The sequence below is a fragment of the Papaver somniferum genome, chromosome 7, assembly GCF_003573695.1.
Source record: "Papaver somniferum cultivar HN1 chromosome 7, ASM357369v1, whole genome shotgun sequence".
In the NCBI taxonomy this organism is placed as follows: domain Eukaryota; kingdom Viridiplantae; phylum Streptophyta; class Magnoliopsida; order Ranunculales; family Papaveraceae; genus Papaver; species Papaver somniferum.
Genome location: NC_039364.1, coordinates 193,362,123 through 193,381,535, shown reverse-complemented (window position 1 = coordinate 193,381,535; position 19,413 = coordinate 193,362,123). Strand labels below are relative to the sequence as shown.

Here is a 19,413-nt window from a genome sequence, read left to right as displayed (position 1 = left end):
TCCCATAACAATGCGTACTACTGCGTATTCTTGAACTTCCTTCTTTGTGATTAACCAACATCATTCTTTTAAAAGCTACAAATGATCTTATAAGAGAATTACTCCAAGAATCCAAGTGCCCAAGTCCAACAGAAGTAGAACAAGTGGGACGAAAGGGAGCAAATTACTCAAAAACAAGATACGGGACAAAGACCAACCTCAACTCATTCAAATTTAGGATTTCTTATCACCATTTTGAAGATAATTCAAAGAGGAAGAGAATGCAAAACGAATGAGGTCATTCCGAGTTTGGACGAAGAAATTACGACCAAAACAAATTTACCGAATATCAACGTCAAGTATGCATACGGGTTTGCAAACGAATTTTCGTATCCTGAAGCAATATGCAAACGGGTATGCGTACTTAAACCCCTGGATTTTGATTTTTAATGATGTTATGCATAACAGGTAGGTGTACCATGAAGTCCAAACATCCCGAACTACTAATTTCAAACCTAAACTTTTAAAAACCTTAAACACAGATCAAGTTAGGTAGAAATGAACAATAAGCAAGGTACATGGATCATTATAAGTAATCTAAGAAAATAAAAACATAAATATTGCTCAGGTTTATAGACATACCTTTTTTAAAGAATCCAGTCGAATTCTACAGCCTTACCGAATATAATCTGTGTGCCCCAATTCTCGTGCTTCCCTCATCGTATACATAGCAGGGAATTCCTTGGTGAGGATGCACTTACAACACAATCAAGTTGCGTTGGGGTGAATAATGTATTTCTCACCACAAGTGACCTCTAGATTATCATGAAAGAGATCGCTTTTAGAACCTTTCACATCCAATTCCATTTTTCCAAAAAACTTGTTAAGTTCCAACATGATGGATACTGCCTTCTCCATAGTCATGGAATTTTCTGGAAGATCATTCCTTTTCACACTCAAAGCATCATTGGCTTTCTTTGGTACCCACTTCTGAGTGCGTTTAGGAACAACCAGAACCTTCTTCCCATCACTCTCTTCAAGATTTCTCGGAAGAGAATTGGATTGGCTATTCTTTTGCAAGTTAGTCTTTCTCCAATTGGGAACATCGGATCTTGTCTTAGTCTTTACGAAGTTATCCTTTTGATAACCATTATGATTGTAAAAAAGATTCGTATGACGTTTATAGGCAAATATAGATTTATCACAGCACTGATTCCTTTGCCTAAAGGTTGGACAGTTACAACCTGTAGCGTTAAGGAGATTAGTCCTAACATATGATCTTGGTTTCACAACTTCTTGTGATTCCCAAACAAGTACATCATGAAGTTTCTCATTCCTTATACGAAAACGACATCTTCTTTCTAGGTGTCCTTTATTTCCACAATAATGACAAACATAAGGAATGCTCTTACCTCGATTCATGTGTGTTGGTTTTGGAGGTTGATATACTTTGCTATTTTGAACCTTAACTTCCGGTGAAGGTATTTCACTTTTCCCATCAATGGAAACCTTTTGTTGAGAAGAATCACTAGCCTTGACAAATTTTACCTCTTTGTTAATATTTGGAGCATCTATTCCCTTATAGCCCAATCCTCGTGTATCACGATGATTTTTACTTGCTCCTAGCATAGTGGTTAATTTGCTTGAACTAGTATTGAACTTTTTCAAGTCATCTTCCAACATCTTTATTTTATCAAGAGCAGTAGTTAAATCAACCTCAAGGCGTTTTTCTCGAACGAGACAAGCACTTTCTCTGTCATCAAAACTAATTTGTTGAGATTTAAACCTTGCTTCAGATTTTGCAAGTTTCTCTTCCAACAAAAAATACTTTTGATAAATATTATCACATTCAAGTGACTTCATACGTAGGTTTTCCTCAGAATCCTTGAGGATCGATTCGTTAGAACGATTCGAAAAATAAACACCTGCGTAACATCTTCTCAATTTCTTGTTTTCTCGATAGAGAGGAGTCAGAAGAGGTGAGACATGAGAAGTTGTAATCTTCTTCATATTCCACGAATCCAAAAACTTAACATACTCTGAGACTTCCTCATCAACATCTGAATCACCTTCATCAGAAAGTTCATCCAATTGTTCTTCTAGGAGAGTTTCCCAATCAACAGTTTTTACATCAAGAGAATGTTTAGATATTGACTTAGATGTGACAGTTCTCTCAGGTGAATCCAAGCTTTTAGAATCATCTGGTAATTTCTAAACTGGTACGTTATTAGAGATAGACTCGTACATAATCAGATCGCTACAAACACATACTTATAAGGTCTTTAACGTGTTTTCCTGCTCTAATACCAATTTAAAAAGCGGGGGTACAACAACCACACCCAATATTTCGCTTAGCAATCTGTATGGACAAACTCCAATATACTTTCTAAAGAATAAACTAGACAGTCGGACTCAGTCTAGATAAAAAGTATATCAAAGAGTTTATATCTCAATCTCTCGATTTGATATATACTCAAGCAAATAGAAATCTACGAGTCTTTATCAAATACTAGAGAGATAAATTGGATGGTACCAAAGACCAATATCCAAGTGTCAATCAATTTAAATCAACAAGAAAAATGTCGGATATTCTAATTGATTGAACAACGCACAACCTGTGATATTTCAATTATATAACAAAATATAATGCGGAAAATAAATAACACAGACACCAGAATTTTGTTAACGAGGAAATCGCAAATGCAGAAAAACCCCGGGACCTAGTCCAGATTGAACACACATTGTATTAAGTCGCTACAGACACTAGCCTACTCCGGTCTAGACTGTAAATGAACCCCAATCAATCTCACACTGATCCAAGGTACAATTATGCTCATACGCCTCTGATCCCAGCAGGATGCTACGCACTTGATTCCCTTAGCTGATCTCACCACAACTAAGAGTTGCTACGACCCAAAGTCGAAGATTTTAATAAACAAATCTGTATCACATAGAAAAGTCTACGGTAATAGATAAATTCGTCTCCCACGAATATACCTATGAGTTTTGTTCCGTCTTTTGATAAATCAGGGTGAACATGAACCAATTGATAAACCGTACTTAACAGCCTAGTATTATCAATCACCTCACAATAATCCTAATCGACGCAGCGAAAAAAGATATTGTGGAATCACAAAAGATGAGACGAAGTGTTTGTGATTACTTTTCTATCTTTCCTATCGGAGATATAAATATCAAGCCAATTATTACAATCGTACTCGTAACGATAGAAGATGCAAGATAGATCACACAACTACAAGAAAATTAGTATCAGTCTGGCTTCACAATCCCAATGAAGTATTTAAGTCGTTAACCTGGTTTTAGAAGAAGAAACCAAAGGTTAAAGGAGAATCGACTCTAACTATGCAACTAGTATCACACTAAGGTGTGGGGATTAGGTTTCCCAGTTGCTAGAGTTCTCCTTTATATAGTCTTTCAAATCAGGGTTTGCAATCAATGTTAGGTTGGTAACAAAGCATTCAATATTCACCGTTAGATGAAAAACTGATTAGATTCAATTTAATATTCTCAACCGTTGGATCGAAAACTTAGCTTGTTACACACAAATGAAATGTCCAATTTTGGGTTTACGAACCGTTCCCAAACATTAACATTTGTTGGTTCAACAATAGTTAACCAAATGGTTAGCCATATGATCACTTTCATATCAACCATATTCTTCTTCACCATAACTAGTTCAAATGACTCAAATGAACTAGTTAGAGAGTTGTTCAATTGCTTAGATCTTATGTAACTACACAAGACACGATCGAAGCAAAAACGGTGTGATTCACTCGAATCGGTTCATGAACTTCATAGCCACGGTTTGCAAAAGCATTCCTTAGTTTATATAAACATGAGTTCAAGAACAACCGGTTTTAGATATAACTTGTTCAAGTTCGCGGACTGGGTTCGCGGACTTAAGCTGACGGAAGGAGTTCACAAACTCCAACAGAAATTCTCGGGTCGAGAACTTCCGCCAGTTCGTGGACTGAGTTCCCGGGCTTGGCTCACGCCACATTCCGTTTCTCTTGATCAACAAAGTTCGCAAACTTTGGTTCAAGGAATAAGGACTTGTACATATATGTGTTTCGACAACAATGCTTATATCCTACCAATGATTATGTAATCTAAACTCTCATTTCAATCATTGAAACATTCTCAGAGGACGTTATATAGCCGTTATTCACAGACCATTTTTCGTCAGAGCAATTTCCAAAGTGATTGAAACATAACATGACATTCGTCACTAGGTAAAGATGAATTTGGCTAAAGTGAAATCTTACCAACACATATTTAGAGAAATAGATAGGCGAGTTAAACTCGGCTTGAAATAGAAAATGTGTATAATGAAAGTCTATACATCAACACGACCTTTGTCTCAAGAGTAGGAGATAAAATAGATGGACTTTTAAGTGACAGATAAGTTCAAGTATCCACATACCTTTTAGTCGATGAAGATCCACCAGTTCCTTGAGTAGTCCTTCGTCTTGTATGATGATTGCCATGGAGCCTTGAGCTCAACTACACTTTCTATCCTAGTCCGAGACCTTTAGCTATGTAGGCTAGAAATCAAGACTTATAGTTTTGATCACTAATATTGACAAAAATGCTTGAGATAGCAACGCATGCGAGTTCGACCGAGCAATGCTCTAACATAAACATTGCAAGAGAAAGAGAAGAAAAATAAATTGGATTTGGTCAAAATCTAATCGCGGCAGCAGTGAGAGGAAAGAGAAAATGAAAACGAACCTGAAATGTCAAATGTTTTTTCTCGTGCTTATAGATCTGTTAAATAAATAAGGTCATTTGTGGTATTTTTAAATTTCGCATACCCGATCTGGCATGCGCCCAGGACTAGGTGATAAAAAATTAGGTCCAATTTCCCTTTTTCTTTTAATTATGAACCTCCGGTTATTGGGCTCTTAATGGGTGGACGTGTCAATAACTAAGACAACTATAATAGGACCTATTGGTAATTTCCACATTTGATAAACTAGGAATTACCAATAGGTACTATTATAGTGATACTAGTTAGTGGCAGGTCCACCCATTAAAGCCCAGTAAGTAGTGGTCCATAATAAAAAGAAAACATAAAAATGGACCCAATTTTTTAATCCCAGGTCCTGTACACGTGCGGGACAAATCATGTGAAATTTTCAAATACCTAAACTACCCTTCCAATCCTACATATATTTAAGCAGCCTATTTCAAAGTTTCTAAAAAAAACAGCGAATTCACATCCGGTTTCTGCTCTATTTCTTCTTCTCGCTTTTGGACTAGGGTTTTTGAAGATTTCTTTAGTGATTTTAACAGGTATGTTGCTTAATCTTTTCTATTTTCTTCTTTCTGCTACAGTTTCATGGAGATTGGTTGTGTTCTGTTTTGTTTTTTATGAATCTTTTTCGTATTTATTCAGTTATTTGGTTAGATTGTTAAGTTTTTAGCTTATTTTAGATTTCGATTTGATTATCTTTCTGTTTTCTTTTCAAAATCATGTTTGTTTTCACTTTCAGATCGTATTATCCAGCAGTACATATATGACATACTCATTGTTTCTGCTACAGTTTTTGAATCATGTTTAAGATTTGAATTTTGGATCATGGAGATTGGTTGTGTTCTGTTTGTTTTTTATGAATCTTTTTCGTATTTATTCAGATATTTGGTTAGATTGTTAAGTTTTTAGCTTATTTTAGCTTTCGATTTGATTATCTTTCTGTTTTCTTTTCAAAATCAGGTTTGTTCTCACTTTCAGATCGTATTATCCAGCAGTACATATATGACATACTCATTGTTTCTGCTCTTAGATTCTGTTTCTTGCATAGATCTCTCACTTTTTTTAGTTTGACCCATCAGTACGTATGTGAAATACTGTATTTTAATACTGTTACACATTTGCAGGTTCAAAACATGTCTGATGCAGAGTGTTCCAATCCAAATACCTACTGCTATGCATATATTTACTATAAGCATCATCATTTTGCTCACCTCGTTACTTTTAAGTCTAGTATTGATGACCTGAAATTTCTTATTTGTGAAAACTGGAGAACCTTGAACCCTTCTGAGATTATCATCGCTTATGTTGAGAATGGTGTTAAAGTGCCTGTGATTGCTGACTTTCAACTTCATGGTCTCGCTGCCTTGCATTTTTCAAAGAAATCGGCGTTCTTTGAGCTGCATGTGGATTTTCTTTCTGCTGGTGGATGTAGTTCCTCTACATTCAGCGACGTCGACAACAATTCAGAACTGATTAGGGCAGATAGAGATAGTTATGAAACTGATGGAAAAGAAATTGTTAAACCTCTTCTGTCCGATGGGTGGGAGAATGTTTTTGATGATCCTAACAAGATTTTTCGTGGTGGTGTTGATGCTGTTCGGTTGGCCTGTCAAAAGTATTGTTTGAAGACTGGGTATCGCGTAACAAAGGTGAAGAATGATCGTGAAAGGTTCACAATGAAATGCAGTAAAGTCCCATGCACTTGGATGATCCATGCAGTTGCTATTGATTCTACTTGCGATGTTTTTAGGATAAAAAAGTATGTTGGGAGGCACACTTGTGGAGCTGGTGTGAAGTTGAGAAGTCCTAAAGTATCGAAGAAGCTGGTACACAACCTTATTCATGATCGTGTGATGCACAACCCACTTATCAAGCCTCGCGAAATTGAAGATTATATAAAAGTTGGTGCTGGTGTTAATATCAAATATCACCATGCATATCATGGTTTGGAACGGTCACACCATGAAATTTTTGGGAATGATGTAAAGTCTTACTATGATCTGGTTTGGTGGGTGAATTCATTGAAAGAAACAAATCCTGGCTCTTATGAGGATTTTCAGTTTAACGATGCAACTCAGACATTTGAAAGGTTATTCATCGCAATAGGCGCTTGTATTGAAGGTTATAGACTTTGTCGACCAATGATTTTTGTTGATGCAACTTTTCTGACCGAGAGATTTAGAGGTACCCTTATGGCTGCTACTTGTCTGAATGGGAATCAAGGCAAGTGCTCTTTGTTACGTTTTAATTGTTATTGTTTACAAGATAATCACTGCTTTTAATCGTTGGAACTTTTTGAGTATACCATTTATGTACTGAAAAGTTATTGTGTCTAACACACATTAATTCATATATGTAAGCATAAGACCTTTTTTTGAGTACAATATGTCTATTATGTACTGGAAATTCTTAGTTTATTTTCCAGTACATAATATATGTTACGTCTATGAATATAGCAACATATTTAGTAACAGCATATAATATATGTACTGTTTGTTTTTTCCAGGTTTTTATCCGCTAGCCTTTGCATTGGTCCCAGGAGAGGATGTTGACAATTGGGATTGGTTTATGTGCAATCTTAGCAACATTGTTGATGACCGTCCTATCACCTTATGTCTGATCGTCATGAAGGATTGTCGAGGGATATTCCTAAACACTTTCCTACTTCCCATCATGGCTATTGTTATTACCACTTGCAAGGAAACTTACCAATCAGGAAATCGGACGAGAAGTACAAAGAAGTTATGGCTTGTTTCAAAAAAGCAACTTATGCTCTCACACCAGCAAGATATGAAGAAGCACTAATGGAAATGGAGTTAATGGGAAGGCCTGGGGTTGCTGAGTATTTCCGCAATATGCCTAGGGAACATTGGTCCAGCGCGTTCTTCACTGGCTGTAGATTTGGTCAGACTACATCAAGCGTTGCTGAGTCCTTCAATAATTGGATTCTGAAAGACAAGAGGTTGCCTGCCTGCGCCCTCGTTGACATGATCAGGTTTGTGTGTGTGTTTTTTTTGTTGGTGTTTTCTTTGTTTTTGGTTCATTTTTTTTTTGTTCAAAATTTATTACAGGTGTTCTTTTTGTTCCATTCACAGGTTACGCGTTATGGAGTTGATGAATGAACGTCGCGAAATGAGTCTTTTGATGGACCCAGAGAAGCTCACTCCTACCTACGAGGCGTTACTTAAAGAACATATTCAAATTGGTCGAGTTTGGAATGTTACTCAGTCATCTGCGTATGAGTATGAGATTCATTCGCCTAGGTTAGCTTTATCCCATAAAACAACTTTTACTGTACTATAGCATACATGTAGGAGTGAATCATATGTTTTGTTTTTTTGTATTTGTTTGCAGTGCTGCATATATGTACTGCTTTTAAGTTATTTGTGCTGAAAAGCTTTTTACGCATCTGCAAGTCTCACACTGTTGATCTGCTGAACAAGACTTGCACCTGCCAAAGATGGCGTGTTTATGGTTTTCCATGCTCTCATGCTACAGCAGCTATATCTGCCAAGGGTGATCGATACGTAGATTATATCGAAGACTACTTCAAAGTTACAAATTTTCAGCAGCTGTATTCAATTGCTATCAGACCAATCCCCAACTACAACATGCCAGAGCAGTATCTGCCAGAGGATACTATTTTTCCACCCCATCCACGAGTTCCACCAGGTAGGCCAAAGGGAAATCGTATCAAGAATGCATGGGAGAAAGCTAGGAAGTCCGTCCGTTGTTCCAACTGTAAGAAGAAAACTCACCACAACAAGGCAACGTGCACTGTCATTCCTTCATACCCATGAGTTTTATATTTTTAGTTCTCCCTTATTAGTTCTATTGGTCACAATGAAGATTCTGTTTTGCGCATCATTTTAAATACTTTTGTTCGCTTTTTTTAGAGTGCTGAAATTATGTACTGTTTGATATCTTTCTGGGACAAGGTACTTTGTGCTCATTTAAGACTCTTTTAATGGTACTTTGTACTGCATTATCCACTTTCAATATTATTGGTTTACAGGTTGATTTCCAAGTTTGTTCAAGACTTTCTGAGCACAACTATTATGTACTTTCTGTTCAATTAAGACACACCAAACAAAGAGACCAGCTCTGAGATTCATGTTCTCTCCCATCATGATTAAAAAATTTAGAGAGTCATATTCTTCAATTGACTCTAATAGATGGTCTATTTTACATAATACACACCAAAACACTTCATACTATGGACTTTTACCATCCAACATGTCAACATTTTTACAAAGCCAAACAACTGTACATAGATTAAACACAAACACCATAGTTTCGAGAACAATTGTTATCAAAATAAATAAGAATAACTACTAAACTTTGATATTGTCTAAAACAAACTAGCAAACTCTGAATATGTTCTCTATGATAACTTCTACTATGCATTCCTAATTCATATAAGCACTATCTTAAAAACCTTTTGGAGCATGAATATTCCAGCTCTCCTCAGGAGGAGATGTTGCTGAGAGTATTTTGCATGCTAAAGAGATCCTCTTCTTATGTATTTTGTCCTTTAGTTCTTCTGGGTATCCCAAGCTCATTCGCACTCCATCAATTACTTCCTCCTTTGCAACTTTCTTCATGATGTGCATGATATATATTGCACAATCTGGATAGTCTCCCTGTTGAGGTGTTGGGTAATTAATCATCTTTACTCTGCTTACAAGTGGAAGGCGCAGTATCGACAAGCGTTCATTAATTGCTAACAAGCAGTATTCTGCCATAAGATTAGCATTATCGAGACACTCATTTTTGGATACAGCTTCCCAAGTGTTGTAGTGGAAGAATTCACCTTTCTCGCATTCATACACAAGAAGCGTCCAATGCACGTTTTTGTGTGACATTGGAATAATAATCTTCCTGGTTCCTTCCTCCATATTCCTGATGGGTAAGAATACAGCAGTGTTTGCTGCTACTTGATGTACTGGGTCACTTAAATAAAACTGAAAAAGAATTAAATTTATCAGTGTAGTAAATATGTACTGAAAATTATAGTGTAAAACACATATATGAAAGCATAATATTTGTTACAACATCAAAAAAAAATTGTTTCGTTTTAGTTTCGCAGATATGCTATGCCCTTTACAAAGACATGATGCATGTTGTTTATCAAGATAAATTGGAAAACATACCCAGCCTGTTGGATCAATGTGGAGTACTGGAATGTACTTTCTCTGTCCATTCACTGGTTGCTCATTATGATATGCTTTTTTCAGTTGGTATTGCCAGTAATTTATAAGATCTCCCTCTAAAGCCCTGTTATGTAGCAGATCTTCAAAGGTCTCTGCAGATAATATGTGATGACCAATCACAGCAGGAGCTTTCCAAGCACTGTTGCTGCAAATTCAAATAATCCAAATCAATTATAAGTTTGATTCTAAACGAAGTACATAAAGTTTTGTTACAATGAAAGGGACATATCCAAGAGAGACTCACATTTGTCAAAAAAAGGAGAGAGAAGCACTCTTTGTTGTGAACTCAAATCCTTATAGAACGGATATTTCCTTAGGCTCAACAACTTGCGTGCATTCTTCACTTTTTTAGTAAGTTCTTGCAGATTTGGATCACCTTTAGCTTTTCTCTTTCTCACATTCTCGCTATCCTTTTTCTGAACTTTCTCTGTTGGGCAATCTTTTCCAACTGGGTTTTCAGTTCTGGACTTTGTTTTTCGCCTTTTATGTCCCGACAGTCCTTTGCCACTAGCAAACTCAGGATCAACTCTTTTCTGCGGGTGGCTCCGAGTTACTGGCTTCTGAGGGGTGTATGTGATTTTTGGAGTAAGTTTCTTCTCCTTGGCTGAGATAGTCGTCTTTTTCTTCTCCTTGTCCATGACTGACGTGGTCGACTTCGCTATTGGTTTGACTTCATTACTCTTTGTATCCATCCTATCTTCGAGTCTCTTGGCAAGTGTTACGTCATCTTCCTCTGATGTTTGACTAACTCCAGGTTCGTTATCCTTCAATATACCATAAACGTAAAAAAAAAATGAGAGACTAAAAAAGCAAAAAAAAAAATGAACAGAATAGAACATATGTATTCTTTGATTCTTTTCAGTACAGAAGTTATGTACTTTTAGTTTTACTGAGTACATAACATATGTATTGTTGGTTTTTCCCATGTTTTGAACATATGTAACATAAGTGGTCCATTAAGTATTGATAAATTTGTTACTTTTCACTTTTTTGGTAATTATAATTACCTTCTGTAGCTCAGAAAGAAGTTGGAGAGTCTCAGCATATGCTTTAGCTTTTTCGGCGCTCATATTCTTCTTCAGTCGAGCTTCCTCTGCCTTTTCAGCATCTAAAACTGGATACTTTTGTTTGAGAATCGGCAGCATTAGTACATATGCTAAAAGCATCATTAAAAACAAAACATAAATTCATTAAACAGAAGTAGATTTAGGTACTTACAAGACTCTCTAATTTTTTAGTGGGCTGTTGCTTTCTGTCATTCTTCATTTTCTTCTTCCTTTCTACTTCATTGAATGAAATGGGATCCCAAGGTTTCCTTATTCCCTGCATTTGAAACAAATCAGACTACGAGCTATTTGACCAAAAATTGATAGTACTGCTGGTTATATGTATCATAAGGATATATGTACTAGGTTTAGAACATGTTCATACTTCTTGTTCAGGTTGCTGAAGATCAGCTTTCAAATGAGCTTTTTCAGCTGCAGCTAAAACAATTGCAGAGGCTTCATTAAGTGTAGGTGCAGTATCGATTTGAGCTTGCTCATCCGAGGGATCCGTTTGAGCTTGATCTGATGCTCCTCTAGCAGCTGGAGCTTCATTATGCGCAGGCGAAGCTGCAAGATGGATTTGAGGTGGATCAGGTGCACCTAGATCAATTGCATGCTGCTGCACCTCTTCTCCATTTTGATCACTTGGTCCTAAACCCAAGTCAAAAGTTGGTCTTGAAACTTGTGATGGAGGATCCAGATCTTTAGCATAAAATTTGTCGAAGATTTGAGAAGATTCCATTTTTTCCAAGCTTGGTAAACTACCAGTCGACGGGTACTCCAGACTAAGAATTCCTAAGGATGGATAAGGATCTCCCATAATTTCAGCTTGTAGATATTTTGAGTACTCATCGGTATAAATACCCTTCCCATGGATGGCCAGGTCAATCAATTTCTCCATTGGCACGGTATGCAGTTCTTTGAGACTCGGCGGCTCACAAACCAAAGGCATAAACTGCATATTCGACAACATTTCTTCAAGCGATGCACCCTACATAAATGCAATGCCAAACCGTATTATTTTATAGGATGACAAAGTATAAAATTGGTAACTAGTGTAACGTTCAATTCGCTCACCTGTCTATCTCTAAGAGAACCAATTTCCACTTCAATATTACCCAGAACTTGTGTCGCTGCTGTTTGTTGGAGTTAAGCCTTTTCAGTCTGTTATTCAACATAAGGTGATATGTTTTTAATCAGTATTGCAGATATGTACTTGTATGTTTTTCAGTATAGTATATATGTACTGACAAATTTTAGTTTTTTACAAACTAAACTAATACTAGAAAGAATATAACTTACCTGTGATGGTTCTGGCATGCTCTTTTCCTCTTGCAGCTCTTTCACCTTTCGCTCCAAATCAGATCTAGCCCAAATTTTAAACTGTGAAACTTCAATATCGAACTGTGTGAGATTTTCTTCAGAGCCCCCCATAACAGGCATTGTTGGAGTAGCATTTCCCTGTTCATTCGACTTTTCTTGGGTATCATCTGGAATTTCCTGTTCATCCTCTGTTACCAAAGGAGTAGTTGCTGATGGAACGGTGTCATCCAAATCATCATGCCCTTCTTCAGAGCCACTGCTAGATTCTTCTTCTCCCGAGTTTGGTTGTGGAGGTGGGTAAGCTCTGTGATATATATCATTCAAAAGCTCTTCTAGGATACTCACATCAATGGGGAGGCCGTCCTCTTTCCTTCTCTGTAATTCACACCATTTTTCTGCAATTGTCAGCCTCAAATCTTCATTCTTTACTTCCAAATCCTCGAATTTTTCTTGCCAATCTACTGTCAATGGAACTTCTTCAACTGGAAGCCTTTGAGCAATTTCATTCAACATTTCTTTTTCATACATAGTATATTCATCCTTAAATTCTTTAGAGAACTGGAAAAGTACATATAACGCACACATATAACCAGTTTTTGTATCAGTATAACATATATGTACTCAAATAAATAGTGCATATGACACACACACAATCATTTTGGTCAATCAGAAAACTGCTTTTCTGATAGTGTCCTACCTAAAACAAATCATTTAAGTATAATTATTTATGAAAACAAAAATAATTATACTTAAATTCATCAACTTTAATCAGTTTTTTAGATATGTACTGGTGCATCATTGTTTCCTAAACCAAAACTACAAGAAGCATAATGAAATAAAACTTATCCTAGTAATATGTATTGTTTTTCTTAGGGACTTACTGTGTATTGCGAAGCCTCCATATCCTTTAGAAACTCAACAGATATTTCTTTGATGTTCCACCTTGCCGCTCTTGGAAGGTATCGATCATCTGGTAACGTCACTGGTTTCACCAAGTGAGTATGCTCCGCATACAACAACTATGACAAAAATAACATCAATAGAATCAAATACAGAAACTTAAATGACAATAGAGTAAATATGTACTTGGAAAAAAAAAGCTTGTACTAGATGATCGATACCAACAAATAGACGACACAACCAATGATGTCCTCGGGAGTGTTGTAGTTCTGATTGATTTTCTTCTCTAAGAAACTATGTATCAGGTCAGGCCAAGATACATTCTTTGACTTCTCAAGATCATCAACTAAACCAAAGTACTTTTCTTTGAGTTTATGAGCATCTTTTGTTGTAAAAAACAAAGTAATACACATAAACAGGCATAATAGCTTAACCATATCTTCAATTGTTTGTTCAGTTTCTACTCTTGGTATCCTGTACTTCATATCTTCACTATCGGTTACTTGTTCATCATTGTCATCATCACTGTCTTCGCCACCTTCAGATTTACAATTCTTGATACCAGTACGCTTGAGCAGTTTCAAGATGGCATCTTGTAGCATTGGTCTTGTAACCGTGTTGCTATCACCAAAGTGTCTAATGTAGAATGGTTTCTTCCTCCATCCACCACCTACCATCAAAAAGGTGTCATCAGTTCTTCTTCCTGCCATTCTTGGCATTCCAAACATTACACCCATTTTTTCTGGTGTCGGCGTGATAATGTGTGTTTCACTTCTTCTAACAAACTCAAATGTGAGCTCATTCTTGACTCGACCCCTTTTGTAACACTTCAAGTACTTTTTCACTGCAGCTTCCAACTTTTTCCAATGACTTTCTGAGTACTTAGTGTGCCAGAACATCAAAAACATATGTCCATAAGAATATTCGGCTATCTTTTCCAATGTGGCTTCACTCAAAGTATATTTACTCGCCTTCATTCTGGCAACCAGGCTATGTAATGCTGTGAAACCAGACCTATACAACTTCCTAACAGATTTTGGCACAACCTTACCTGCAAAATTTAATTGGTTTTATTTCAGTACAACATTTATGGACTACACATTCATCATCTCAGAAACACAATCAATCACTATTGGCCTTATGTACTTCATATCCAAAGATCATTATCACATAAACAAAGAAACAGATGAATTTAGAGTACATAAACACTACAATGTCTCAGTTTTTTAGTTATGTACTGCCAATTATGTGCCAGAAACACAAACAGTGGTAAATAGACACATAAACAATGTTACCCATTCACTACTGGACTTATGTACTGCCAAAAAACAACCTAATTAAGAAAAAACCTCAGTATTTGATATATGTACTGCTGGCTCTATGTATCAGAAATAAAATGAAACAAATTGCATATCACTTTTGATTCTTATTCTACAGTTTTATAGTTATGTACTGCCAATTCTAAGTGCTAGAAACACAAAGTAGAAATTGCATGTAAACTCTGATAGGTTTTCTGAATCAGTACCTTTTTTCTTCGATTTCGGTGTTTCAACCTTTTTACTCTTTTTTCTCTTTGATTTTCGTCTTGAAATTCTTGAATCGTCTTCTGATGTTCTAGGAGCAGTGCTATCATCTATTATTGTTTCTTCTTCTTGGATTGTTCTTGTGATTTTTCTTGTTTTAACCATTATCGGAAGAGAAGAGAAATTTAGGTTTAGGGTTTTTCAAACTAGCAAAAATCTCTGAATGATTTTTGAGATCTGTTGTCTCAAAAATCTCTAAATGAATTTGGTTTTTGATTCTCTGAATTCTCTCTGTGAAGAGAAATTTTTTTCTCTTTGAAAACCGTAAGAAGTTGGTGGTACGGGAAAGACAAACGAATGATTTTTCTGACCGTTTCAGCGGTTTTGTACGGGAATAGATAGTGGGTGCATTCTTCACACGTGGTAACTACTAGGATAAGCTCGTCATTTTGCTCTTTTCAAAATATTATGGACCTAGTGATAAGTCTAAAACCCGGTTGGACACTACTATAACTAAATATATGGGCTTAGGACCAAACAACAAATTTTCCTTTGATAAACCTCAATTAAAGCCCAAAAAAAAACCCAGCCGAAATGTCGTTCACGAACACAATCTTTTCACTACCATTCTCACAAGTTTCTCGCTTACAAGTTACGCCAACTGCCAAGTCATACTTCATTCACCACGACGACGACGACGACCACCACCACGACTAACAACAAACCCTTCATCACCACCCACCATGAATAAATCCTGGCCACCATTCAGCAACAGCGTATCTTCCTCCATGTGTATGGTATGATCCTTCTAGCTAATATTTCTACTTTTAATCAGGATAATTATTTTTAGGTTAAAAGTTATCATGGCAGAAGTAAGGAAGAGACAATTAGTAGGTAAATGTGTTACTCCAGTGAAGCTTGATGAAAGCAATTTTTTTACTTGGTCTGGATATGTTAAACAATACTTGAACAATCTAAACAAACTTCACTGTTTAGATAAAAATTGCGTTGCTCCATATCCATCTAATGTAGTAGAGTACAAACAATGGAAGTATGATAATGTAAACATTCTCTGTTCATTGTTCAATTCCATGGAAGATTCAGTTTATCAACTGTTCAGGTTTTCCAAAACTGTTTCTGATATCTGGGTTGGTCTTATGGATCACTATGCTGACCCTGAGTTGCTCAACTTTAGAAAGTACCAACTTCTTTGTGAGATTATGCATCATACTAAGCCAGGATATAATCAACCACTGGTTGAATATGTTCGGCGCTTTAAAGCTAAATGGATTAATTTTCAATCTCTATATGATCAGGATGTTTTTTATACGAAATGTCAGTCTTTAAGGGCAAAGGAACTGTATAGACATGAGGAAATGTTAACCATTCTATGTCTTTGTGGTCTTAGTGCGGAGGATGACCCTCTCCGAATTATGATTCTTGATATGATTCCATTACCTTGTCTTAGTAAAGTTGAGGGTATTGCTGATGACTACGACCGTCTACAAAACATGGGGATCCAATCTAAGTCATGGCCTGAAGTTTATCAACAACAACAAGTAATTCGTGGACATGGAAAATGCGGTAATGGATGCACTTATTGTGGACATACCAATCACGATGTCTCTACATGTTACAAGTTTCGTGAATACCTTGTTCTTAAATCTGCTCGCTTATATGACTATGAGTCCATTTCGTTCCCTTTCTCTGTTTACTTTTCGTTGTACTTTTTTGTTACGGGGGACATAATGGAGTTAAACATCGTATCTTTCAGTGATTGAAGATTTTTCTTAATTATGAAATGGATGGGTTTATAACTCTATTTTACATACTTAAGGGGAAATAAAGATCCTCCTAAACATCGTATTCGGGTTCCATTTTTCCATCTTTTGTTGAATACTTATGCACCTAAATCTGTTACTATTGTTAATCTGATTTATGTGGATATGGTTGTTTTGATTACGTTGATATTGTTGTTTTAGTTGTACTTTCATCTACTTTTGATGTTATCATTTGTATTAGACTTGTAAGCATTCTTCTTTTTACTGAAGTTAAAGAAAATGTTGAATCGTAATCTCATATCCGCTGCACCTGGCTCCATGAATTTGTACTCCCAAAATTAGAAAGCAAGCTTGCGAAAAGGGTGGAGAATCTAGATAACACTTCGAATTAGTTGCAGAATTTTACTGATTACACCTAAACCTAGTACTATTGTGATCTTGCACAACAGATAACAATAGTCATTATCTACTACTAGCAGTCATATGGAAACTCATTAATGTAATGAAAAATCCACTATTACTGCACAGTGATAATATATCCGACCCTGACAACATAGCAATCATAAATTAGAACACACTGTTTTCGCCCCTTTAAAGCGTGGCAAGTGTTCAAGGTTCATTAGAAAATCGTCATGGCTTGATCTGCATATACTTTTAGCAGTAATTCTGAATTTACTGCTTTAATTCTGATACCTAAGTTGGGAAGATGTTAAATCATAAATTTATATCCTTTGCATTGTGTTACATGAATCTTAACTCCAAGAAATTAGAAAACAAAGCTTACAAAAGAGTAGAGAATCTAAATATGTACCTGAGTTAGTGGAGAATCTAGATTTGAACTAATTAACACTGGCACTGCATAATAATAACACATGTTCCCCTGTCGAAATAGTGACAGTGACCTGCAACTGTTTTTTGCCACCCAAAATGCGACAGGCAATTGTTCAAGCTGTATCAGAATGTATGTTTCTGAAGAAAACTTCTCTGTATTTGTAATCCACGTATATTTGAAGAACATATATATGGCATACACAAATATTTATCAACTTCTGTTTAAACTTAAAGTTTGAAAGTACCAAGGTGGTTTTTGTAAACTTTCCTGATTGAATGTTGCATTTGAACTTCCGCTTGTAGTGTCTTCTGCTCCTAGATCTCTGATTGACAAAGAAGAATCCATTTCCCCGTTGTGTTTGTGATTAGTGTGTAAATATATGGGTGAAATTGATTCACAATTCTTTTGTTTCTTCTTATTATTATTATTTGAATTCCCTAATCCAATGCTTAATGACAATTCAACTTCAGCTTCTCCATCGGTATACAAATCTTGCTCTTTTAAGCTTTCGACTTTCAATTTTTCTTTTGAAGATGTAATAGAACTTGAACCTATTTGATCTCTACCGATATCTCCTGAAAATTCTTCCGCAGGACTTTCAAGATCGAAATCCTTGTGCATTTTGACATTATTTCTTGAACAACTAGTACTACTTTGTTCTTGTGAGTTAATAGGTTCAGTCCTTACACTGAACAATTGATGAAAATTATGCCCAGAATTGTTTGTGTTAGTAAAATGGCAGTTGTTAGTTTCGAATCCTGTCCTTGTAGGCCATACTCTTGGTTGGTGATCTGGATTTACTGTTGACCGCGGACTTGGACTATTCTTCGAGTGACCCCTAGATCTGTTCATTTTAAACTCGATCATAAGCGTTTTCTGAACTACGTAAAGACGGTGAAGTTCATGTACCTGCATCATGGAGGGGGGTTATTCACCATCAGTTCGGAGATCTGCGATGTAAATTAACAGTGGATGTTTTGTGAACTTACCTGTTCTTTGAAGATCTCTTCTTGCTTAAGCATTGTTGTCCTCGCTGATTCTTTGTCATATTGTTCTAACAATCTATCCATGTAATGTTGATTCTGGTCAGCACTAGCTAGTTTATGATTCAGCAATCTACTATTCAGATTTTTCATAGAATTACTTGATGAATTTGTTACGGCGCCACAGGTTTTGATCCTTTTTAACGATGCTAGAAAACCAACTGCATATTCGAACTCTTTACCCATGCCTGAATATTCAAAACAATTGAAAATTTACAACAGAAATCTCAATGATATATTAACTGTCATAAAAATCTGAAACGGTGGATCAAAGTAAAGAAAAAAGATTAACAGATGAAATCAAGAAGGAAATGGAAAGCAATAGTACAATTCATAAAATTCAGTATCAACCTGCAAGAAATGACGGTGAGACACCAAAGTCTTTGGTTGATCAAAAACCATTTTCTTCTTCCACACTCTTGAAGCTGCAATGGCTAGCAATAACATCCATCCGAAGAACCCGAAGCTGAATTTGTACTAATAGTATCAAATCTTTCATTAGTGTCCATGACTCATTCTTTTCTCTGGACTGAAAACTAGGCTTTATGGACTAAGTTTTCTAAGCAATATGAGAAGAAGAAAACTAAGATATACAGCAATCTATTGCTAAGCAAAAACTGAAGGGAAGATGTTAAGGCATACAAAACGTGTGACACATAGCACACGGTTTCCCTTTAGAGTTTGTGTTATGTTAGGAAGGTGTCTTTATTTAGAGTTTGATTTTATTAGGTTAGTACTTTGAGTGATCTTCAAGTTTGTGAACAATATAAATAGGCTGTTAAGCCATGAGAATTAATATACAGAATTATTATCAATGTAGATGTTTTATGCTTCTGCGTTTATGCTCTTCTCTCTCTCTCTTGATCGATCTTTAACTTGGTATCAGAGCGGTTGATCCTCATGTCTTCCGCTATATCTACATCCTCTATTCTTTCCTCCATTTTTTTCAACCTCGTTTTCTTTTCAACAGTGACACTTCCTTCTCGTTCTTCAAAA

General features: G+C 36.1%; 3 protein-coding genes and 1 long non-coding RNA gene across 4 annotated transcripts; 2 read left to right on the top strand and 2 right to left on the bottom strand.

Annotated features, from left to right (window-relative positions):
* Nucleotides 1-5,889: 5,889 nt before the first annotated feature.
* LOC113295745 lies at nucleotides 5,890-7,561 on the top strand. The gene is made up of 3 exons (XM_026544070.1): nucleotides 5,890-5,986; nucleotides 6,080-6,979; nucleotides 7,263-7,561. The coding sequence occupies exons 1-3, from the start codon at nucleotides 5,890-5,892 to the stop codon at nucleotides 7,559-7,561; spliced, it is 1,296 nt and encodes a 431-aa protein (XP_026399855.1).
* A 5,250-nt stretch (nucleotides 7,562-12,811) lies between these two features.
* On the bottom strand, nucleotides 12,812-13,479 carry LOC113298198. The gene is made up of 3 exons (XR_003334069.1): nucleotides 13,460-13,479; nucleotides 13,220-13,357; nucleotides 12,812-12,896 (listed from the first exon to the last, which is right to left on the bottom strand). It is a non-coding gene; the product is annotated as an uncharacterized LOC113298198 (long non-coding RNA).
* Nucleotides 13,480-15,453: 1,974 nt separating this feature from the next.
* On the top strand, nucleotides 15,454-16,592 carry LOC113293246. The gene is made up of 2 exons (XM_026541945.1): nucleotides 15,454-15,558; nucleotides 16,078-16,592. Exons 1-2 carry the CDS (start codon nucleotides 15,505-15,507, stop codon nucleotides 16,540-16,542), a joined length of 519 nt encoding a protein of 172 aa, XP_026397730.1. The 5' UTR covers nucleotides 15,454-15,504; the 3' UTR covers nucleotides 16,543-16,592.
* A 664-nt stretch (nucleotides 16,593-17,256) lies between these two features.
* LOC113293245 lies at nucleotides 17,257-18,993 on the bottom strand. Its single transcript, XM_026541944.1, has 3 exons — nucleotides 18,769-18,993; nucleotides 18,364-18,605; nucleotides 17,257-18,283 (listed from the first exon to the last, which is right to left on the bottom strand). Exons 2-3 carry the CDS (start codon nucleotides 18,601-18,603, stop codon nucleotides 17,585-17,587), a joined length of 939 nt encoding a protein of 312 aa, XP_026397729.1. The 5' UTR covers nucleotides 18,604-18,605; nucleotides 18,769-18,993; the 3' UTR covers nucleotides 17,257-17,584.
* Nucleotides 18,994-19,413: the final 420 nt, after the last annotated feature.

Coding starts and splice junctions, on each gene's coding strand:
- LOC113295745 (XM_026544070.1), top strand. CDS start 5,890: ATGTCTGATGCAGAGTGTTCCAATCCAAATACCTACTGCTATGCATAT. Junction 5,987..6,079: donor CCTCGTTACTTTTAAGTCTA/GTATTGATGACC, acceptor ATGGTGTTAAAG/TGCCTGTGATTGCTGACTTT. Junction 6,980..7,262: donor TTGTCTGAATGGGAATCAAG/GCAAGTGCTCTT, acceptor TGTTTTTTCCAG/GTTTTTATCCGCTAGCCTTT.
- LOC113293246 (XM_026541945.1), top strand. CDS start 15,505: ATGAATAAATCCTGGCCACCATTCAGCAACAGCGTATCTTCCTCCATG. Junction 15,559..16,077: donor TATCTTCCTCCATGTGTATG/GTATGATCCTTC, acceptor CTATATGATCAG/GATGTTTTTTATACGAAATG.
- LOC113293245 (XM_026541944.1), bottom strand. CDS start 18,603: ATGGGTAAAGAGTTCGAATATGCAGTTGGTTTTCTAGCATCGTTAAAA. Junction 18,284..18,363: donor AAGAGATCTTCAAAGAACAG/GTAAGTTCACAA, acceptor TCCATGATGCAG/GTACATGAACTTCACCGTCT.